Source organism: Synchiropus splendidus, chromosome 3, assembly GCF_027744825.2.
Source record: "Synchiropus splendidus isolate RoL2022-P1 chromosome 3, RoL_Sspl_1.0, whole genome shotgun sequence".
NCBI lineage: Eukaryota > Metazoa > Chordata > Actinopteri > Syngnathiformes > Callionymidae > Synchiropus > Synchiropus splendidus.
In genome coordinates, this window is record NC_071336.1 from 22,384,109 (window position 1) to 22,403,778 (window position 19,670).

Below are 19,670 nucleotides of genomic sequence, written 5' to 3' on the forward strand. Positions count from 1 at the left end.
GGAAGCTACAACGTTCCCGATTCGGGAATTGAGTGGCGACCTCCGATTGGCCGGCGCTCATTCGCGAGGACCAATCACCACGTGGCAAGTCAGACAAGTGGCAGGCTGGAGGAGGCGGCGGCGTGATTTTGTAGCGCTCACTTTGTATGGAAGCTAAAGGCGAAGTCTGTCTCGTCGACCCTGGAAGAAGCTCCGTTCTGCCCCGGTGACCGGACCCTCCGCTGTTCTGTGAACTACCGCACACATTTTACGGAAGGCCACCGCCTCGTCTGTAAGTGATGAAGAAACGCGCTCTGCTGCTCATTGTGCTTCTTGGCGTTGCACACTTGTCTCCTGTCAGGTGTGAAGAGGGTACGTCTTTTTATCACTATTATTATTATTATATTAGCTTGCACAACACAGCGATGTCACTAAAAACGTGTTCGTCTCATGTTCAAGTTCTCCTCGTACTTTCGCTAAGAAGCTAATCGTGCAGCTGGTTCTGCTAGTGGACATAAACATTGAGCTCATTCCTGTTCGAGCGCTAACCAAACGTTCCCGAGCACTTTGTGTTATTTGAGCTTCTTATTTCTGAAACGCCTTTGTCGGGATAAGATCAAATTGAAGTGTTGTTGTAGAAGTTCTTCATTGACATGCTCTTAAAAAAAACCTTTTTTAAGAAGATGATCCGGAGGAAAATGAAGAGCTTGAGGAAGACTCTGATGACGAGGAAGATGACGACACAGAGGTCAAAGATGAGAACGGCGTTTTGGTCCTCACCGATGGAAACTTTGACACATTCATGGAAGGGAAAGACACCGTCCTAGTGGAGTTCTACGCGCCCTGGTGTGTTTCTGGTTATGGCCTTCACGTCGAGTCTGTTTTTATTGCTGCCTCTTAACCTGTTCTGTTGTCGCTCTGCAAAGGTGTGGCCACTGCAAACAGTTTGCACCCGAGTATGAGAAGATTGCCCAGGCACTGAAGGAGAACGACCCTCCGATACCTGTGGCTAAAGTGGACGCCACCGAAGCCAAGACTGTGTCCGGCAGGTTCGACGTGTCCGGTTATCCCACCATTAAGATTTTTAAGAATGGAGAGCCGGTGGACTATGATGGAGCGCGGACTCAGGACGGTGCGTTCAGGCTGGTGACGTATTGTAGTGTTGTGGATGCCTGATATTGAACCTGCTCTCTAATGTTTTGTCAGCCATCGTTGCCCAGGTGAAGGAAGTGTCTCAGCCGGATTGGAAGCCGCCTCCTGAGGCCACTCTGGTTCTGACTGAGAAGAACTTTGATGAAGTTGTTAATGATGCCGACATCATCCTGGTGGAGTTCTACGCCCCATGGTGAGAGCGCCAGCACAGCTAGTGTTCCGACATGCCGGTCCTACATGGTTGTGCTGCTCGGCAGGTGTGGACACTGCAAGCGTTTGGCTCCGGAGTACGAGAAGGCGGCGCAGGACCTAAGCCAGCGCACGCCTCCCATCCCTCTTGCCAAAGTGGACGCCACCACTGAGAACGAGCTTGCCACACGCTTCGAGGTGACCGGTTACCCCACGCTGAAGATTTTCAGGAAGGGGAAGGTGTTCGACTACAACGGACCTCGGGAGCGATTTGGTAAGAAAATTGAAGTGTTTAGAACACTTCCCACCTACCCCCAAAACATGGATTATTGTATATGCATTTATTTAAGAATAGTTTTGTCAATGTCTGAGTAGAGCGCACTTAGCCACATCCACTGAATGTAATAAGAAAATAGCAGATTTTGCCAATTCATGAGCTGCTCTGGTGCACAGGTGCAAACTCTGCGTTGTTCTGAACTGGCATCATGCCGCCAGTATTGGACTTGTCACATCAAACCAATGAAATAACATGAGTTTTGATTACACTAAGGTGCTCAAGAGTTCTGGAGTGTTTTCGCTTGTGTATTTCGGGACCTTTCCCCGGCCTGCCGCTGTCAAGCTGTGATTGGGTGTGGAGGTGGCAGAAAGTGCCGGCAAACTGAGCACTTTAATGTAAATAAAAGGCCGGTAACTAAGCTAAATATCTTGGTGGCATGATGCCTGTTTGCCCGTAAAGATCCATATATTAGGTGCATTGTTGTTGAAGCCGGAAATGATGTTACTTTAGAGTCAGCCAACATAATAGAGCCAGTGCTGTGCAGGTGGGTCAGGTAAACTTCACTCTACATAAAGAGAGTCTGTGGTATTTTGTGACACAATGCGACTTTCCTTCCGTGCCAGGTATCGTGGACCACATGAGCGAGCAGGCTGGTCCTCCATCCAAGCAGGTTCAGGCTGTTAAACAAGTGCAGGAGCTCATCAAGGACGGAGACGACGCCGTCATCGTGGGTTTGTTCAGCAGCGAGGAGGACAAAGACTTTGAGCTTTTCCAGGAGGCCTGTGAGTATAGCTTTACTTCCTGATGTTCTCTTGAACGGTGGACATGTTGAATGATGTATGCGAGCACAAATGTAACCCTTTGGCGCCTTCGTCGCAAAATTGCGATAGTTCAACATACCAGCATTGAAATTTTACAAAACTATGAAGGGAATTCACTCCCAACCCAAACTGTGGCTCACACTGAAGACTCTTCTCTTTACAGTATATTCCTTCTTCTCAAACTGTTTTCAAGCTTCAGCCTTTTGAAAATGTGGCATCTATATTGAATATTTAATTGAAAAAAACTTAAGGGTTAATGTTGTATGAATGAGTTGCGTTAAAGGTATTTCTGAAGTTGATAAAATGACTATTGATCACTGCCTTGCAGGTAACAGTCTGAGAGAAGACTTCACCTTCCGACACTCCTTCACGGCTGAAGTGGCCAAACTGCTGAAATCCTCACCTGGTAACGTAGTCATTGTCCAGCCTGAAAAGTTCCGCTCCAAGTTTGAGCCGGCCTCCCACCAACTCAAGCTGGAGGTATTTACCGTCTCATCTCTGGGCAGACTTGTGGAAATAAGCCCTTGACAGGATGTTTTCTTTGGACTGCCAGGCTTCAACACAGGTATCAGAGATCCAGGACTTCTTCAAACAGCATGTGGTTCCTCTGGTGGGCCACAGGAAGCCCAGTAATGATGCCAAACGCTACACTAAGAGACCACTGGTGGTGGTGTACTATGGTGTGGACTTCAGTTTCGACTACAGAAAAGGTGAGTGTCTCTGCTGCAGGACGTCTGTCTTAGTTCTGGCTGGCCTCATGATGGGTCTCACTGTGCGTTTCAGCCACACAATTTTGGAGGTCCAAGGTGCTGGAGGTGGCCAACGACTTCCCTGAGTACACGTTTGCAATCGCCGATGAGGAAGACTACGCCGACGAGCTGAAGAGCCTGGGCCTGAGTGAAAGTGGGGAAGAAGTGAACGTGGCCATCCTGGCAGACGGCGGGAAAAAGTTCGCCATGGAGCCCGAGGAGTTGGACTCGGACGTGCTCAGGGACTTCGTCACAGCATTCAAGAAAGGTGAGTGAGTCTCAATGTTTTTGGCGTGCGATTATCGCGTGGGTGTTTCGAAATGACCCTGTCAAGATCAGGAAGTCATGCCAGATGGGGCTTTCAACAAATTCCAAAAATGCAGTCACAGTTGATGAACTGAGTTAGTATTGGAGCTGTATAGAAACAAACACCACAGACACTGAACTATGGCGAATTCTACCATTCCTATCTCTGTGAAAATGGGTGCCGACTGGTCCTTACAGTACCGGCTCCACAGAGATCACGCTTAACCCTAGTGTACCTGTGCAGCATGCATGCTCAAACATTAAGCAATAAAACTGGGCTGAATTAATGTGACAGGGTATTTGTCCCCACCTCCAAGTATTTTCTTACAGGTTCATTACAGTATTTTCAAACATTTTCATTCGTACTGGGTTACTGCCATGACTTGAGAAAACAGATTTTCACTATTGTTTGTTTACAGCCACAGAAAACAGAAGCCTTCATTTCATTCGTGTTTTAAATGTTTTCTACTATTTTTATTGATCATTTATACAAAGTTCTAAACATTACATTATTTTGACGGAATTAAACCTGGAACAGTGAAGACCAGAGAGAAAAAGAGAGCCCCTGTGCTGTGCCCCATCTGTGGAATTTGTTGGGAAAGAATAATGGTCATTTATTCGACTTTTTGCTGCAAAATTATGTTTTATAAAATGAATCCAGGAGCAAATGGGGAAGGGATCAAAACGGCAAGATGTATTCTGATGTTTACTTTTGTTTGATTTAATTTCATGCACATTTTATGGAAGGATTCTCAATCATAAATATGATTTATAGAGAAGTATTTGGAGAAAATAAGTTTGGTTCAGCCTCTCATGATACTTGGATCGTTCTTTTGATGCTGCACGCCACAAAACTCTTCAGTTAGCTCATGCGCCTGGTGTCCTCAGGTAAACTGAAGGCCATCGTCAAGTCTCAGCCAACGCCGAAGAACAACAAGGGGCCGGTGAAGGTGGTGGTGGGAAACACCTTCGACCAGATCGTCATGGACACGCAGAAGGACGTGCTGATCGAGTTCTACGCCCCCTGGTGTGGTCACTGTAAGAAACTGGAGCCCGAGTATGTGGCTCTGGCCAAGAAGTACAAGTCGGAGAAGAACCTGGTCATCGCCAAGATGGATGCCACGGCCAACGATGTGCCGCACGACAGCTACCAAGTCTCCGGGTTCCCGACGATATACTTGGCTCCGAGCAACAACAAGCAGAAGCCCATCAAGTTCGAGGGTGGTCAGAGAACGGTGGATGATTTCAGCAAGTTCCTGGAACAGCATGCCACCAAGTTGACACGAACCAAAGAGGAACTTTGAGAGGTTCTGCTGAGAACTTAAGAACTTTGAGAGCAGCGGTGAAGGGACCGGCAGCAGTTACTGAGTTGTCAAGGTGATTTGTCTTTTAGTTTCTGTTCAAGGGACTGTTTCTAATTTGGAAAAGCATGTGAGCACTGACCAATCTTTTTAAATAAACCAGGACCACATCTGGCCCCTTGTGTCTTTGTCATGAGAGAAACCACACCGTACAAGTTCGGACGTATTTAATCACATTCCGGGGCAAACCAGCCTAATGTGGCACCTTGTGAGCAGGACACCACACCAGCAGCATCGGCAGACTTGGACACTTGCGACGTTACACAATATAGTGATATTCAGGAAAAGTGCATCTCGTGCTGTAAAACTCGACACCTGAATGACACGTTGACACTTGATGAAGGCACTTTCTCAGCGAAGTGTGGCGACTGTTAGGAGAACTCTTGTGTGAATCTCTGGTGGAACTCGCTGATCTTCTTCAGCATCACCTTCAGCTTCTCAGTGGGCGGCAGGATGGTCATTCTGGACACAAGAGCCGCGCAGTAGTTGACATTAGAAAGTCAAACAAGCAGCTTACAAATGTCCAAATAAAAAGCGGGGACGAAAACACGTCAGCTTCTTAAGGGGCGTTTGCGATATGGCCCGCATTTATATTCCTGGCCCACTAGAGGGCGCACTCTACTCAGCTGAGCATCAGTCTCATTGACCTTCACCTTTACAGAAGTTGGGACAAAATAATGGAAACACGTTCAAGCTTTTTTTTTTTTTAGCTTTAAGGCGTTTCCATTATTTTGTCCAACCCCTGTATAATAAAAACTCAACTTAAACGGATTTCAGGGTTGAGCAGCGACACAATCCACAGACTAATATCTGACTTTCTCACCTGAAGTGAAAGGTTCCCTCCCTCTGGCCGAAGCCACTGCCGGGCACCAGGCAGATGCCCTCCTCCTCCAGCAGCTTCATGCAGTAGAACATGTCTGGGACTTGACCCAGCTCCTGAGGAGGGACACGAGTTCTAATTAAACATCTGTGACATCAATAAATGCACGAGCACGTCGACTAACCCAACCAGTTTCAAGTTTAATGGTGGATCTTCCTTGCTTAATCCAACATTAACCTCCCACCAATGGGCGCATGTGTTTGCTTGAGCCATGAGTACATTTGGGTGTGACAGAGACTGAGAGCAAGACAAGGTCATGACGTCGGTGTGTGTGCCGCACCTTGGCCTTGTCGATGGCCTTCTGTGGCAGGGTGATGCGAGGGAAGGTGTACATGGCTCCCTGGACGGGGTTACAGATGAATCCTGGGATTGTGTTGAACATCTGCTCGGTCAGCTGGGCCTTCTCCGCCAAATTGGCCAGCACAGCATTCCGTTCCTGAAGGTCACAGGACCATCGGTGTCACACAGGTGGAGACGTGAGTCAAACTGCAGCAGCTTCAGAAGTTAATGTGCTCCACAACAAACAACACCCTCCAGGTGAAACTCCTGAGGTGAACCTACAGCAGCCACACCTGAAATAAGATCCTGCCTTCCCTTGCCTTTTGTCAATATTTGGGTCATTAACCTTCAGAGGACTAAATGCTAGTGGAGGCCGCTGACATAATAAATACAAAAACTTCACCTTTAAAATGTTGAAAGTACATTGTTTTTAAAGATAATAAATGTGAGAGACCGAACATTTGCTCCCCATCCTTTATTAGTTTTATGTAAAATGGCCTTATGTGAATTACAACTTATTCTACAACTTCAGTACTTCCTTGAAGTCGATATCAGAGTCGTCCGGTAGGGGGCGGCAAGCTGCGTTTTTAACATCCTACATACAGTAGATTTGCAAACACCAATAACGATGCGAAATGAATTCGAGAAAGATGATAGGAATTCACTATTATGGAGGACGAACGTTAAAAATGCTAAAATTGTCAGTAAAACAAGCCAGACCCGACCCTGCATATTTTTCAGTGTCTTTAAAAAAAAAATCAAACTCTCTATAGAATGTATTTTTGACCAAAATAATTTTATCATTTTATATTTAAATGCCATGACATTGTAAACTGATAGAAATTAGAATTACTGTGAGGGAAAAAAAAGATTTACAAAAAAACGTGACAAGAGGTAATAATTACATTATATGAAAATGGAAAAAAGAGAGGTACATGAGTAAATTGGACAGGTGTGAGATAAATGATGGAATTGAAGAAGAGTAAAAAAGCCAAAACAAAATTCTCACATGAACAGGAAAAAAACGACTTATTATGTATTAGAATGAATTGAATATTAAGAAGGAAAAAGAATCATGAATAATAAAAGTTAATATTTACATTCTTCAAACTGAAAAATAGTCAAAAACAGATGTTATGTTGTGAATTATATATAATATATAGATATATATATTATATATAATTCACATTATATATAATGTTTGTATGTATATAATTCACGATATACATTTTTTTTTTATATTTATATTTTATATATATATTTCTTTCACCATTTGACCACACTGATTCTTATATAGCAGTGATGTACTTTAATACGCATCTTAAACGGTTCACCTCATGAAAGACTCCACTTCACTCCGGATGTGGGCATTAATAAAAAACAGCATACATTATTCATGTGCCCGTTATCAAACTTCTGCAGCATGAGCACTCACCATCCAAGTCGTGCAGTAAAAGTTGGACTCCTCATAATCATTAATGTGGCGCCCTGCGTGTGTGTGTGTTTGGATGTGTGTACCTTCATGAACTGGCTGTACGAGGGTTCGTCAGGCAGCGGTGGGTTGACCACCAGGTCCAGAAGAGCCTGTCCGGGCACCGGGGGACACAGTCGCACTGAAACCAGCTTGGTGAGCTGGGCCTTCACCTCAGGGTCCATGTTGATAATCTCCATGTAACCTCCCCGAAAACCACACCTGGACAACAGAGACAGTCATGACAACAGCTGTGACCTCAACTTACATAAATAATAAAAAAAGAAAATCAATGAAACTCACTCTCCCATGTAGCACTTGGAAGTGGAGTGGAAAGAGGCCATCTCCACCACATCAGAGAATTCTGGTCCCATCTCAAAGAGCACTTTCTTGAAAGAGTGAAACTTGCAGCCATCTGCATAAACGTTGTCCTGGTACACCTGAAACACCACTGGGCCTTTACTATCGGCTCACTTTCAAAACACATTGGGCGTTCACTCAAGGAGGAAATAGAAGCTTAATACCAGCAGCTGCTAATAATGAACATCAAAATTTGTCATCAGATTATTACTTCTGAAGTACATTACCATAACATCAATATGAACTTTCTATGACCGTCTGAACCAACTGAACTTCAACGTAATAGGAAGACACACAGTCATGTGGTCATTCACACAATCATTGGCCCACACGCTACAGTTTAACAAACACCTGTGCCCTGACCTCCAGCACCGTCTGACCCACAACCAATGATCTAAAGAGACTGGTCTAAAGACAACCAAAGATCTATTCCTACAGTGACAAAGACATTTGCACAAAGAAACTGCTAAACACCTGAATATTTACAGGATTATGAAATGTATAATCCACATGAAGTTCAATACTAAAACCAAGTTCAAGTTCCACATTCACATGAGACGTACACTTCACACTAAAAGATATGAATTTAAGACAGCAGCTTGTTACCTCATCTGCCATGAGGAAGAGACGCTCCTGCTTTGCAAACCGGATCACGTCTTCGATACACTGCCGGCTCTGGACCTGACCTGACGGTGATCGGGGGAAAAAAAACAGCCATGCTGCTTCAACAAGAATTTCTCCTTTCATTTTATATTTAGCATAAATTCACCAATCTCCAACTGGAATACAGTTAGTCACTATCTATTCTGCTCAAACTCCAGTTTGGACGGAGTTTCTTGTCTTTTTCTGTGATTCTGCTGCAAGTTATTTACAGGCGTTGGCACAAACGAGTGCAAATTTAGTCCAAAGTTTGCCAAGAAGATCATCAGATGACGATCGGTTTGTGGAGTGAATCCACAGGAGCAGAACAGCAGAGTGACACCAAGGTCTGTATTTGTGTGAGGAGCGTCTCACCAGTGGGGTTGCCCGGGTTGATGATGCAGAGCACTCGGGGGTTGCAATGCTCTCGGGCAGCGTCCACAGCTCTCTTGAGCTCCGCCACGTTCAGACTCCAGCAGTTGTCCTCGTCCAGGTAGTAATTGATCTGCACAGCGCCCAAGTCCGCCAGGGCAGCCGAGTACAGCGGGTACTGAGGGATGGAGATCATGACCCCGGTTCGGGTGCGACCTTCGCCACAGACCAGCAGCTTCAGGATGGTCTGCGGCATACAGAGCAGTAGGTCAGGAGAGATGAGTTAGTAGAAGGTTTAGATGGGAAAAACAGAATGAGAAATGAACAGACTGCTTCAAGTGTGTACATGCAGGAGCCACAACTTCAGCCACAGATCTGCAACCTCAGTGAGGAAGTGGAACAGTCTGAAAAACGTCTAGAGAAGATAAAGTTCTGAGGAAGTGATTCTCAAATGCATCTAAACAAGTCAACGACTTGACTCACTGGTAAAAAAAATGAATAAATAAAACACCTAAAAGGTATATTGTATATCCAGCCATGTTACAATTGAGATGTTGCTTGCGTAGCACAAGTAGTAGAAAAAGAAGCAAAGTAGCCTGGTTCCTCTGCCAGGAACAACACAGTTGTTGCTTGTTTGAATGATCACTGGAGCACTGATCTGACTTGTCCCGCTTGAATAGAAAGTCAGTGATGCCACGAAGGTCCTTGTCATCAATGAATGTTGATCTCACATAAAGACCTGTCATGGAGAGGTTCAGCTGCTGGATCAGACTCGGATAGAATGACAGCGTGCCAAAGGTCTGTCAGTCAAGTCGAAGAAGAGCAAAGATCTGTGGGTTTATGATCGATAGGAGCTAAATCAAACAGATTTCAACAGGTGTGTGTGTGTGTGTGTGTGTGTGTGTGTGTGTGTGTGTGTGTGCGTACAGTGATGGCGTCACTGGCTCCCGTGGCCAGATAGATGTTGTCAGCGTTTGACGGTATTCCACCATCTCTCTTCTCGATGTACCGGGCCACGTCCTGCCGGATGCACTCGATGCCCTGACTGGCGCTGTAGGCACCTGAGACAAGAACAGAGTCGTGTTTATTCAGCCAACTGACAGGGTGAATCATTAATTCTGCTGGTGGGAGGGTGGTCTGACCAACACTTTGCCCCCCGCAGGCCTGGAGGATGCGACGTGCTCTCTGCTTGGCGTCATCAGGAAACTTGTTGTCTTCTAACAGTTCTGGATAAGTGCACAGAGCCAAAACCTGTAGGAGCACACGCACACAGACACACACACACGCCAAACACCCCTGGGTCGAGTTCATGCAGATCTCTTCACTGAAGACTGGAGGCCAAACTGTAAGTGTGGTCTGACCTGTCTGAGGAACGTGATTGGCTTCTGACCCATGGCATGGGCGTCGCCGATGTTAGCTTTGATCACTTCAGAGAAAGGCTTCTTGACACCCTGCACCAAGAAATTCAACAACTTAGAATGAATGTGAGAAGGAGAAGAGCATAGTGGCGTTCTTTGCTTTCAACAGTGACCCGGTCGGCCCTTTAATTCGAACCACTTTACGACATTGAAATGACCTACGCTGCCGTAAACATTTTAGCAGGTGTAATAAAAGAACGCCTGAACCAGAGTCACATCAAGTCACAAGTGTCCAGTTAACTTGTCAGCAGTCATAAGAATGAGGGAGCCAGTAAACAGTGCTGTTTCAAAGACATGTATCATATGTTGCAGATCTGCCCAGTTGGAGGCAGAATGAACTGAGCAGAACACTCAGACACTGACTTCTACAGGGTGTTTTGGCAGACACACCCTGAAATGACATCCAAGAGTTTGCCTTTCTGATCACGAAAGAGAGAAGTGCACGAATCATCTCTGGCAAAAAGCCCATTTGTCTAGACGTGCAGTCCTCAGCAGAATGAAAAGGTTATTAGACAAAGAGAACTCAAGGATATAGGACTTGGATATAGGACAATAAGCATGGACAACAGCATCAGGTTTAACCAACACATTGGCCATAACACCACATCAGACTTGGAGTGGGATGGAATCACCATGTGTGGCTCATCGACTCGGTCCTGCCTGTCATGGTGGAGCCAACCGGGGGGACAGTGCACCAGCAACGCTGCAGCTTTAAACCCTTCCACTAGGTTTGTTTACGCACACAATACATTTCACTGCCCAAAATCAACCACAGATTATATAGGTTGCGTTTGTGACATCATTGACAGAGTCTGGTCGGTTTAATATCGGGGCTGCACCCACATGATCCAGTGAGTGCTCGAGATGACCGCAGCTTCATGTCAGCTTCCTCATAACTACCACAATGTGTAAGCAGTGTGAACAGCTACGAGGAGGACCAAACATGTCGTTGGTAACCGAATGGTGTTTTGTTTGATTCGAAAAGAAGAGTTTGCTCCAAATATGAAACTTGTGCTTTTCACTGTGTTTCTCAACTTATCCTATGCATTTTCAAGAGCATGTTTGTTTATTCTTTATTATCAACAACTGTGAGCCGATGTAACAATATGTTGTGTCATCAACATCATTGCCAGATTTGTATCTTTGCTTTTCTGCAGGATAAGGAGGAATGTCGTGTTTATTTATCTGTTAAATGTATTTTTCTGATTCTCAGTTTTGTATTTTAGATCATCTTCTTTGATAATAATTCGTATTTGTTTTTGTGGCTGATGTGTACATGTCACATGCACTTAGGGAGTTATTTGTGCTTTTGTTTGTGTGTGTGTGATTATTCTTATAGTACAGTACATGTTTCAGTGTATTCTACAGATGTGTATGAATGTGTACACTCCACTCGTCTTCATGTTTCTGTCAGTGCCAGTGTGTTTTTGAGTCCTTTATCACGTCAGTGTTTGACTTGCAGTGTTGAACATTGACTAGCAGCCCACAGGACAACCATCTCTGAGGACCACTGCTGACCCTCATTCGAGGTCACAATTAAATCTGCAACTACTTCACTCCAAGCATCCATCTTCTCCCTGGCATCCGTGTCCAGCCAAAACAGCATCAGTGGAATTAAACGTCCTCCAGTGCTCAGGCACTTGCAGCAGTGCTCCTCTTGTCAGCCTCTGAGCAAGCGTTTATCTCACTGCATCATTCAGCTAGTGTCCAACGATAACAGCACTCTCTGGCAGGCTACATTTCCGGCGGCTGGCACGGGAAACGCTGGTGAATCACATGGCAAAACAACAGTCTTCTGTCCTGCTCCATCCGTCCACTGGCTTATTAAATCACTTGGTCTCTCTTTCTCTCTCATCTTCTCTGGCCTAACTGAATCTTCTGATCATGCGGTGCCTGTGAGTCCATCTGCTGCCTCCTCCATACTCAGTGGCCTTTAGCTCTACTTCTGTGGTAATGTGACACTAGAGGTCGGCCGTTTGTTTGTGCGTTGGAAGTTCATGTCATTCCCTGTGATCCGCTTAAAAGGCAGCAAGTTCCTCATTATCAGCACCACCACCACAGCTGAAGCTCTTCTGAGGTCATCAGTCTGGACAAATTGTCTGTTGAAATACTGGCCCTCATAGAAAGACTTTGATTTGGGCAGCTTGAGTGTTCATGCTGGTCAGCGCAACAAACAACAACAGTGTTTCTGAGATGTGGAAGACGCCAGGATCTGTGATGGACCAAAATGCTACTTTTTAGCCAGTTGTTGAGCAGGACTGCATCAGCAACAGGGGTTTGCGAAGGTGTCAACACTCGTGTTTGTTTGAGTACCCAAACTACATTCAAATCCTGTGGTGGAACCCACATCTTAAAGCCGTTCACCTTCTTATCAAGCATTAATGATTTAAACAAACCCAAGAAGGGGCAGCAAACATGCGCCTGACATTAGCTCCTCAAATAACAGGCTCCAAACGCACGCTGAGCTCGAACATGGTTCATGTTTGCTTTACAAGCAGGGACGTCAAACATGTTAGCGGCGTCAACCTGAGGTGACCGTGGTGTTATGCCCCAACAGCATGAGAGCAGTGTGCCTTCATGTTTGTGAAAAAAAAAAAACCTGCATGCAGGGGCATGTGTCAGGAATCTGTTTCTAATATCAGATTTGTCACAGTTAAACTGGAAGGATGTGAAGCACAGGAGTCACTTTCCCACTTGAGGTCAATTTCTGAATCATATTTATCTACGACACAATATCAATAAAGGTGAAATATGAATCGGAAATGTTAACTGTATATGATGCGCAAAGAACCAACAGGAGGCTGTTTCATGTTTGGGTATTTACCACGAGTCTTCCACTTATACAAAAAGTCACCACACTAGATACCATTCTTAATACAAGCTATTCGGATATGCCACACTCAATGGTGTTATTATCAATTTTAAGCACCTGCTCAGTAAGAACATGATAAATTTACAAGCAGCACCTTGCTTAAGAATGTAACACACATCTGGATCCAAGAGGCATCTGGCCTTCTGGGTCACTGACCTCGAACTGAGAAGAACGACCTGTGACTTGGAAGTGCTTTCATGTCCACACATTACTGAGAGTATTTTAAAAGTCATCTGTATCTGGAAAGCCTTAGTTCACATTCACATCTATGTTGATTATATGATTATAAATAAATAATAAAACAAACTAGAAAGACACCTCCGCCAAGCCACCCATATTCACTCAAACTGTGATTTTGATATTACTGCATGTATTCCATCTACATAATTTAATATATCCCGAGTGCAAAGTGCTTATTCCGACAGGTGGTAGTCGTGGTTAGGAGTCAATACAAGCTTTCTTAGTAAAGCCACATTCAGACACGACAATTCATTTATTCTATATTGTGTTTCCTGAAGGCAGGGATTTCCTCCTTTTTAAACAAGAGCGAGTAACATGACCCACACTAATACAAACAGGGAACTCTTCAGCATGTTCATAAAACCAAACAAACCTACAGATCGGTCACAACAGCTGCAACCATGGAGCTTGCTGTACAAGTGATGGAACCCAAAGAGAAGACCTATGATCATTTAAGGTTGTAATAAAAGTGTTTCAGGTGAGTTTGAAAATACAAACCTGATGTGAGACATAAGGTTCACTGACAGCCACTTATTAATCCATCACTGAGCAAACTCCCTAATTTGACAATGACGGATGAGGAGGCTCAGTAAATGTAAGAACACGAGCTCTAAATATTTACCATGAATCTGAACACCAACGTCTCTGAGGAGGACGAGCTTCTAAAGGCGGAATTTAAGTCAAGAAAGGGCCCTTCAAATTTCGACAAATTGGACGCTCCACGTCTTCTGGCTACAAAGAGGCGTCTGTTCTACTGTTCCAGCTGGTTCCTGAGAAACTCCGTCATCGCCAGGCACAGATTAAGAACACAGACACCAGACCTGAGAACCAGTCCAGTCCACCCGCTGGCACCTCAATCTGCACCATCACGTCTCACTGGGTCGCCGTGATGTGATCACCTGTTATGCAACAGTGGGACCAGATCCAAACAGAGCAACAATTGATCTGTGACAGAGAAAACTCTTTGTTCGTGTAATTACATCTTTTCCCCCGCTGAGGCGAAAGTGTAGGGATTGAATGTCAACACCATCTCCCAGTAAAAGTGACATAACAGAGCCACTGAGCCCCGTCTGTCGCAAAACTTCACTTTCCTTTTTCTCACCAAAAGGAACAGGAATGTAATGCAGGCTATTTCCCAGCAACAAACACTATTAAGGCCTCTGAAAACAAACATTTCAGCTCAGCTGTCTAGGTTAAGGAACAAAGACCACGCCTGTTTCCAATTTCTCTCTTCACGCTACAGTCCTCCTGATCATTCATTGCATTACGAGACTCAACTTGCTTAACTCACATTTTTGTTGCTACGTAAAACTGCATTTACAGGAAGCTATGTGGGTGTTGGTGACATAGGCTCTTGATCGCAGTCCATGAACTGATCCGGTTCTATCATACCAAGAACTTCTTGATACTGACTGCATTAGCGAGAGAAATAAGCTGAAATGAGATTCTTCTCCTCTGGTTCTGACATGCCGACACACTTGCGCTGCACTTTCGTTTGACCTGAAGGGGGACCATCAGTTTTGGACATGCTTCTGAATGCACTTCATATCTATTAACAGGTAGGATGTCCTTTATTGATGATCGATGAAATCCCTTCAGCAGACCAATGTTCACAAGAATTACCAATGGTGTAATGGTGTATTTGAGCAGACCCATGTGCTACTGCGTTGGTCTCTGCAGACCTCTCACCAGCAACCCCAGCTTGATATGCACAGGTCACCACTCTTCACTCAGGTCGAGGTTTAATAGCTTGCATACTGACTCCCTGAGCTGCTAGTTGACTCCACCATCAACACACGTGTCATAGCTTCTCTAACCTACCAGCATGCTACAAGACAGTACCATGCTCCTTCATCTTGCCGTTGTTCGAGAGGCCAGTCTGGCTGAAGTAGTCTCAGCATTTATCTGAAAGTAACACTGACTGGATCAGTGTCCAAAATTGAGCATTGTATTTCAAAATTGTATTTCAAGGCCTGGGTTGTTCAGGAACACCCAGGTGGAAGTCATGTTCCTTGTGAGTCCACGTTAATCCACATCTCGGCACTTTATTAACCAATAAATGTCCTTGTGAAAAAAAGCTACGTCAGCAGAGAAATCACTTCTTATCTACCATTAAAACATCAGCGACGGGAACAACCAAACTCACCTACATAAAATCAGTACAGAACACTGACACACACACAATGCAAATTTTCCAGCAGCTGACAACCAAGCCCAAATTAGCATCCGGCTTCTCATGCCTGAAGTCAAGGGTACGTATTTACAACGGCTGCCATCACGAGCACGCATCATAATCTGCTGAGCTTTCAGCTCGAGCCTTCCATTCTGCAGCCAAACAGGAAGTGTCCTGTCAGAGAAACTGTGGCCACTCAAACTCAACTGACCTTCACTCTACTAAAAACATTGCTGTGGCAGAAATGATGTGGGTTTGAGCAAACATGTCTGATGGCTATGCGCTAACATAGCAAATAGAATGACAACTAAATAAATATCCTGTCAAATGAGTGGGTTTCGTGGTGTAGCAGGTGGAGCAAAGGCTGTAGTGAACCTGTGAAATTGAAGGAACTGGTCACCACTTATGGGTAAAATTCCCTGTAGTTACTGGTCTACTGGGTTTCACAGCGCAACACAAAGAAGAGACAGCCTTCTCAGGAAAAGGGGAGGAGAAAAAAAGTAAAAGAATGTGGCTGAACGACATAGTTGCTGCATACAAAATTACATTAGAAACAATATTTAAATTTGAGGGTTTGGAAATGTTTACGATAAAAGTACATGCAATAATGACAGAATTGAATGTCATCAAATGACAAAAATAGAATTTAAGAAGAGGAAATGCTAACCAACTAAGGTTTCAAGTCAAGGTAATTAGGTGACTACAGTAAAAGAGACTTCAGTTTTCAATCACTCCTATTGAACATCAGAAAAAAAGAGTGGCGCAATAAAAGTCTGCCCGAGTAAATCACAAGCAAACTTTAGAAGAAGTGAAATAATATCTATTCACGCAGCACATTGAGCTTCAAACCGTCAGACAAAGCTGAACTAAATTCTAGTTTCAAACTGTTCAGCCTTGTTTACTGACACAAACCGATCTGGTTCACCTACATCACAATGCCTGACTTGTTTGTTAAAAAACCTCAAGCAAAGAGCAGGGCCACAACCCTCAACTGTCCAATGATCTCCCTCCTTTTGGGGGGGAGGAGGGACCATAGCATACACCCAGTGAGACAAAGCAGGACGGAGAAGTAGCCTCAATCCTTATGTAAGAACACTTTGCTGAGGACGGTTCTTCCTCTTCTCCAGATCCAGCAGCCACCTCAGGCTACAAGGCTGTCCTCATTACAAAACCCTCCCCCAGCAGAGAGAAGCTCCAGTGAAACTGCTGCGAGGGTTGCATCACGGCACTGAGAAGGAATCTGTGTCCAACATACTCTCAGGCTTTCTTCGGATCAATACCACCACATGGGATTGTGATGAGAGTAGTTTTACTCTTCCACACAGTGGAGGCCACAAATGGTTTAAGTGCAGAACCCATTAAACTGTGATATACTGTCGGACTGAAAGTAGACGCATGACGACTACCGCCAATTCTAATGGGCTTCATAGTCCACAAACATCAGTGCAAATGAGTTTTTTCTTCTGCATTTAAGACAGAGCACAGTTGGGTCCGATGAACTACTTTTTTCACATGCAGAAAAACAGACGTCGCTGTATTAGCAAGTAGTGATACTAGCTCATAGAAGTATGGGTGAATATGAGCAAAACTGATCTGTTTTCAGTTTCAGAAGACTTCAAAAACATTACATTAGGGACTTCAAGAGCAGAGAATTAGTTTGTGTGGAAGAATGTGTCGAGTTTCCAGGCAACTTTTGTTATTGACATTGCATGTTGTTCATTAAAATTTGATTTTTAAAAACCTCAGCAGATTTGGAATATTGGCATAAACGCTTGCACAAGCTGTAACCATGCATCAGCCACAACATCCGGATTTCTGTGTGACACGTGACATAATGTGCTAAACAACGACGGCGACGTAAACAACAGACAATTAAAAGGTTCGGTAATCAAGTTTGTTGACTTTTCCTCGCGTTTCGCGAGCCACACAAACACGCCCTTACTTCCTTCAGCTCCTTCTCTATCTGCAAGGCCCTGTGCACAATAGGACCCCGGACCGCGTACTCGACCCGCCTCACGTTGGGGTTCATGTTGTCCACGGTCAGGATCTTGCTGGAGCAAGAAACCCCGTTGGAAGCTTTGTGAGACATGTTGGACTGGCCGCTGGAAACGGAGCAGAAGCTGATGAGACACATGTGTGAGGATTTTTAAATAAAAAAAAGTCAGCCGCCAGTTACCAGAAGTTTGCTCCGGACGGTGAAAGAGAGCGGAGGTCGTCCTCCCTGCAGCGCGAAGTTGGACTGTCAGTTGAGTCGCTCACTGTTCATATTACCCACGCGGCAGTCACGCCCCTTGAGTCTGATTGGCTTAAATCCGTTACAAATATGTGATTGACAAGTGGTTGCCATGACAACATTCACGCTGTACACGATGCATTTACAGCCGCACAATTGGTTCTGCGCCTGCGCAGGAGCGGCGGGATCCGCATGACGTAACTACGGCACGCAGGAAGCCGGTACAAGATGGCGTCGAGGTTGGCGGCGTTACTACGCTTTTCAAGAAAAAAAGAGGCATAAAAGACCACTTGGTGACGCTATGATGAAACTCTTGAACACGAGCTTGAGCTGACTAAGCGTCCGCTCGCTAAAAAAGGGAGAATGTGTCAAGTTGCGGCGGATACTGTCGTGGCTCCGCTCTGGCGAGGAGCGGCGGCTTTCAACTGAGCAACAAACTTATTGTCGACTGACTTAAACTTGTTTGTCGGAGCTCGGGGCCTTTGTGGACGACAAGGTGATTCATTCGTCGTCGGTTGTGATGCCTGCACTTGAACTTTGTAGCAAAGAAACGTTATGACGTGTTCTTCAACAGTCCCGAAAGTGAGCGACCACCCACCCGTTTGTTGTCTTTTCTTTTCTGAAGTCTATTTTATTAAATCATATGATCACACTGATGCACAAGACACTCGCAGCTAGGATGATAACAACAACAACAAACATGGAGGAATCCCTGAGCAAAAGCATCTGTTTGCTTTTGTTTAGGGATGTTTTTCGCTACACAGTGGGCAAGGTTTTCACTACTCTGAATGTGCTTGAAATTCTTATAAAATTGAAATTCCTATACAAATATTTTCAAGACATTAAAAGAGCTTAACTGTAAATAAGGTGATATAAAAACTTGGATATAGCCACCATCGTGATTTATTGTGCCATTGTCAAACTGATGCAAAATAAACAATATTTTGTTGTTTAAATGTGTGGATGGGCCCATCATTTGATTCAGTAATATACCTAATTCATTGAAACACTTGTTGCAATAATCCTGACCGTCGTGGCTGTAGTTTGGATTGAGTCATCACATCACAACATCCTCCTTCAGTCATTGTTGTTCGGGTGTCAGAAGTCTTCCACTTTTGAACGTCTGGGCCATTTTTGGTGTTACACTGCATCCCTCTTCAAGATAATGCTTTTCTTTCTTGCAACCCACTTGTCAAAGGTTCACGTGCACGCTGTAGCGCTCCTTCCTTGAGAAGAGAGTTGAATTGGTCTGAGATCCTTATCAGAAGATCGTTGGAGCTTCATCCTGTCTTCATTTCAAACTAGATTCTGTGTCATGAGAAACGTTTTCTCTAAATCCACCTCATTAGCCACTTCCCTGCTTGCACAAGTGTGGTCTGGGCTGTTTCACACACTTGGCAATACATTGAGAAGGTCTATTAATGCTGACTCCCGTGGCCATTGTCGGTATCTCAGTTTGGACTCCCCCCCCCAAAAGACCAGCTAGTTCCTGAAAACCATGTAACATTTGTCTGTCTTTGTTTTTCTTCTGATCAAGATCAATGCACCGAGCAGTCACACACCCACTTTGCTTTAGGACACTCTTTGGGCCTTCTACCAACCCGGAGGTATCAGTCTGAAAGGTGACTCCGCGGCCTGCCAGTCTGATGGAAAAATGTCTTACACTTTTGGTTCCATCAATACTGGACTGTGTCCATGTTTTATGTGGTACTCGGGTCCTCATAGTTGGTACCGAAAGCAAAATTGATTTGTCTAACTTAGATGTTTATTTTTGCATTCTTTATGCTTTAAGTCTAATAAAAACAAATTTGTCACACAGATACGATTGTTTTCATTTGTTTTTTAAAATGCTAACTCACAAAAATTCTGCACTCACCCTAAAGCTATTAAAAATATTGA

The 19,670-nt window shown here is 44.6% G+C and overlaps 2 protein-coding genes across 3 annotated transcripts; one reads left to right on the forward strand and one right to left on the reverse strand.

Annotated features, from left to right (window-relative positions):
• The first annotated feature begins 81 nt into the window (after positions 1-81).
• Positions 82-4,942, forward strand: pdia4 (protein disulfide isomerase family A, member 4). 2 transcript variants are annotated; one of them, XM_053859692.1, is made up of 10 exons: positions 82-351; positions 660-825; positions 906-1,111; positions 1,186-1,324; positions 1,389-1,594; positions 2,221-2,379; positions 2,747-2,898; positions 2,972-3,128; positions 3,202-3,435; positions 4,362-4,942. In XM_053859692.1, the coding sequence occupies exons 1-10, from the start codon at positions 279-281 to the stop codon at positions 4,775-4,777; spliced, it is 1,908 nt and encodes a 635-aa protein (XP_053715667.1). In that variant the 5' UTR covers positions 82-278; the 3' UTR covers positions 4,778-4,942. The 2 variants fall into 2 exon arrangements, with proteins under 2 accessions (XP_053715667.1, XP_053715668.1); XM_053859693.1 differs by having other exon boundaries at positions 663-825.
• Positions 4,943-4,986: 44 nt separating this feature from the next.
• On the reverse strand, positions 4,987-18,133 carry si:ch211-217a12.1 (alanine aminotransferase 2-like). Its single transcript, XM_053859694.1, has 12 exons — positions 17,715-18,133; positions 17,481-17,640; positions 10,197-10,286; positions 9,978-10,086; positions 9,763-9,896; positions 8,839-9,082; positions 8,431-8,510; positions 7,768-7,904; positions 7,512-7,686; positions 5,995-6,150; positions 5,658-5,770; positions 4,987-5,296 (listed from the first exon to the last, which is right to left on the reverse strand). The coding sequence occupies exons 2-12, from the start codon at positions 17,625-17,627 to the stop codon at positions 5,206-5,208; spliced, it is 1,476 nt and encodes a 491-aa protein (XP_053715669.1). The 5' UTR covers positions 17,628-17,640; positions 17,715-18,133; the 3' UTR covers positions 4,987-5,205.
• Between the last annotated feature and the right edge of the window lie 1,537 nt (positions 18,134-19,670).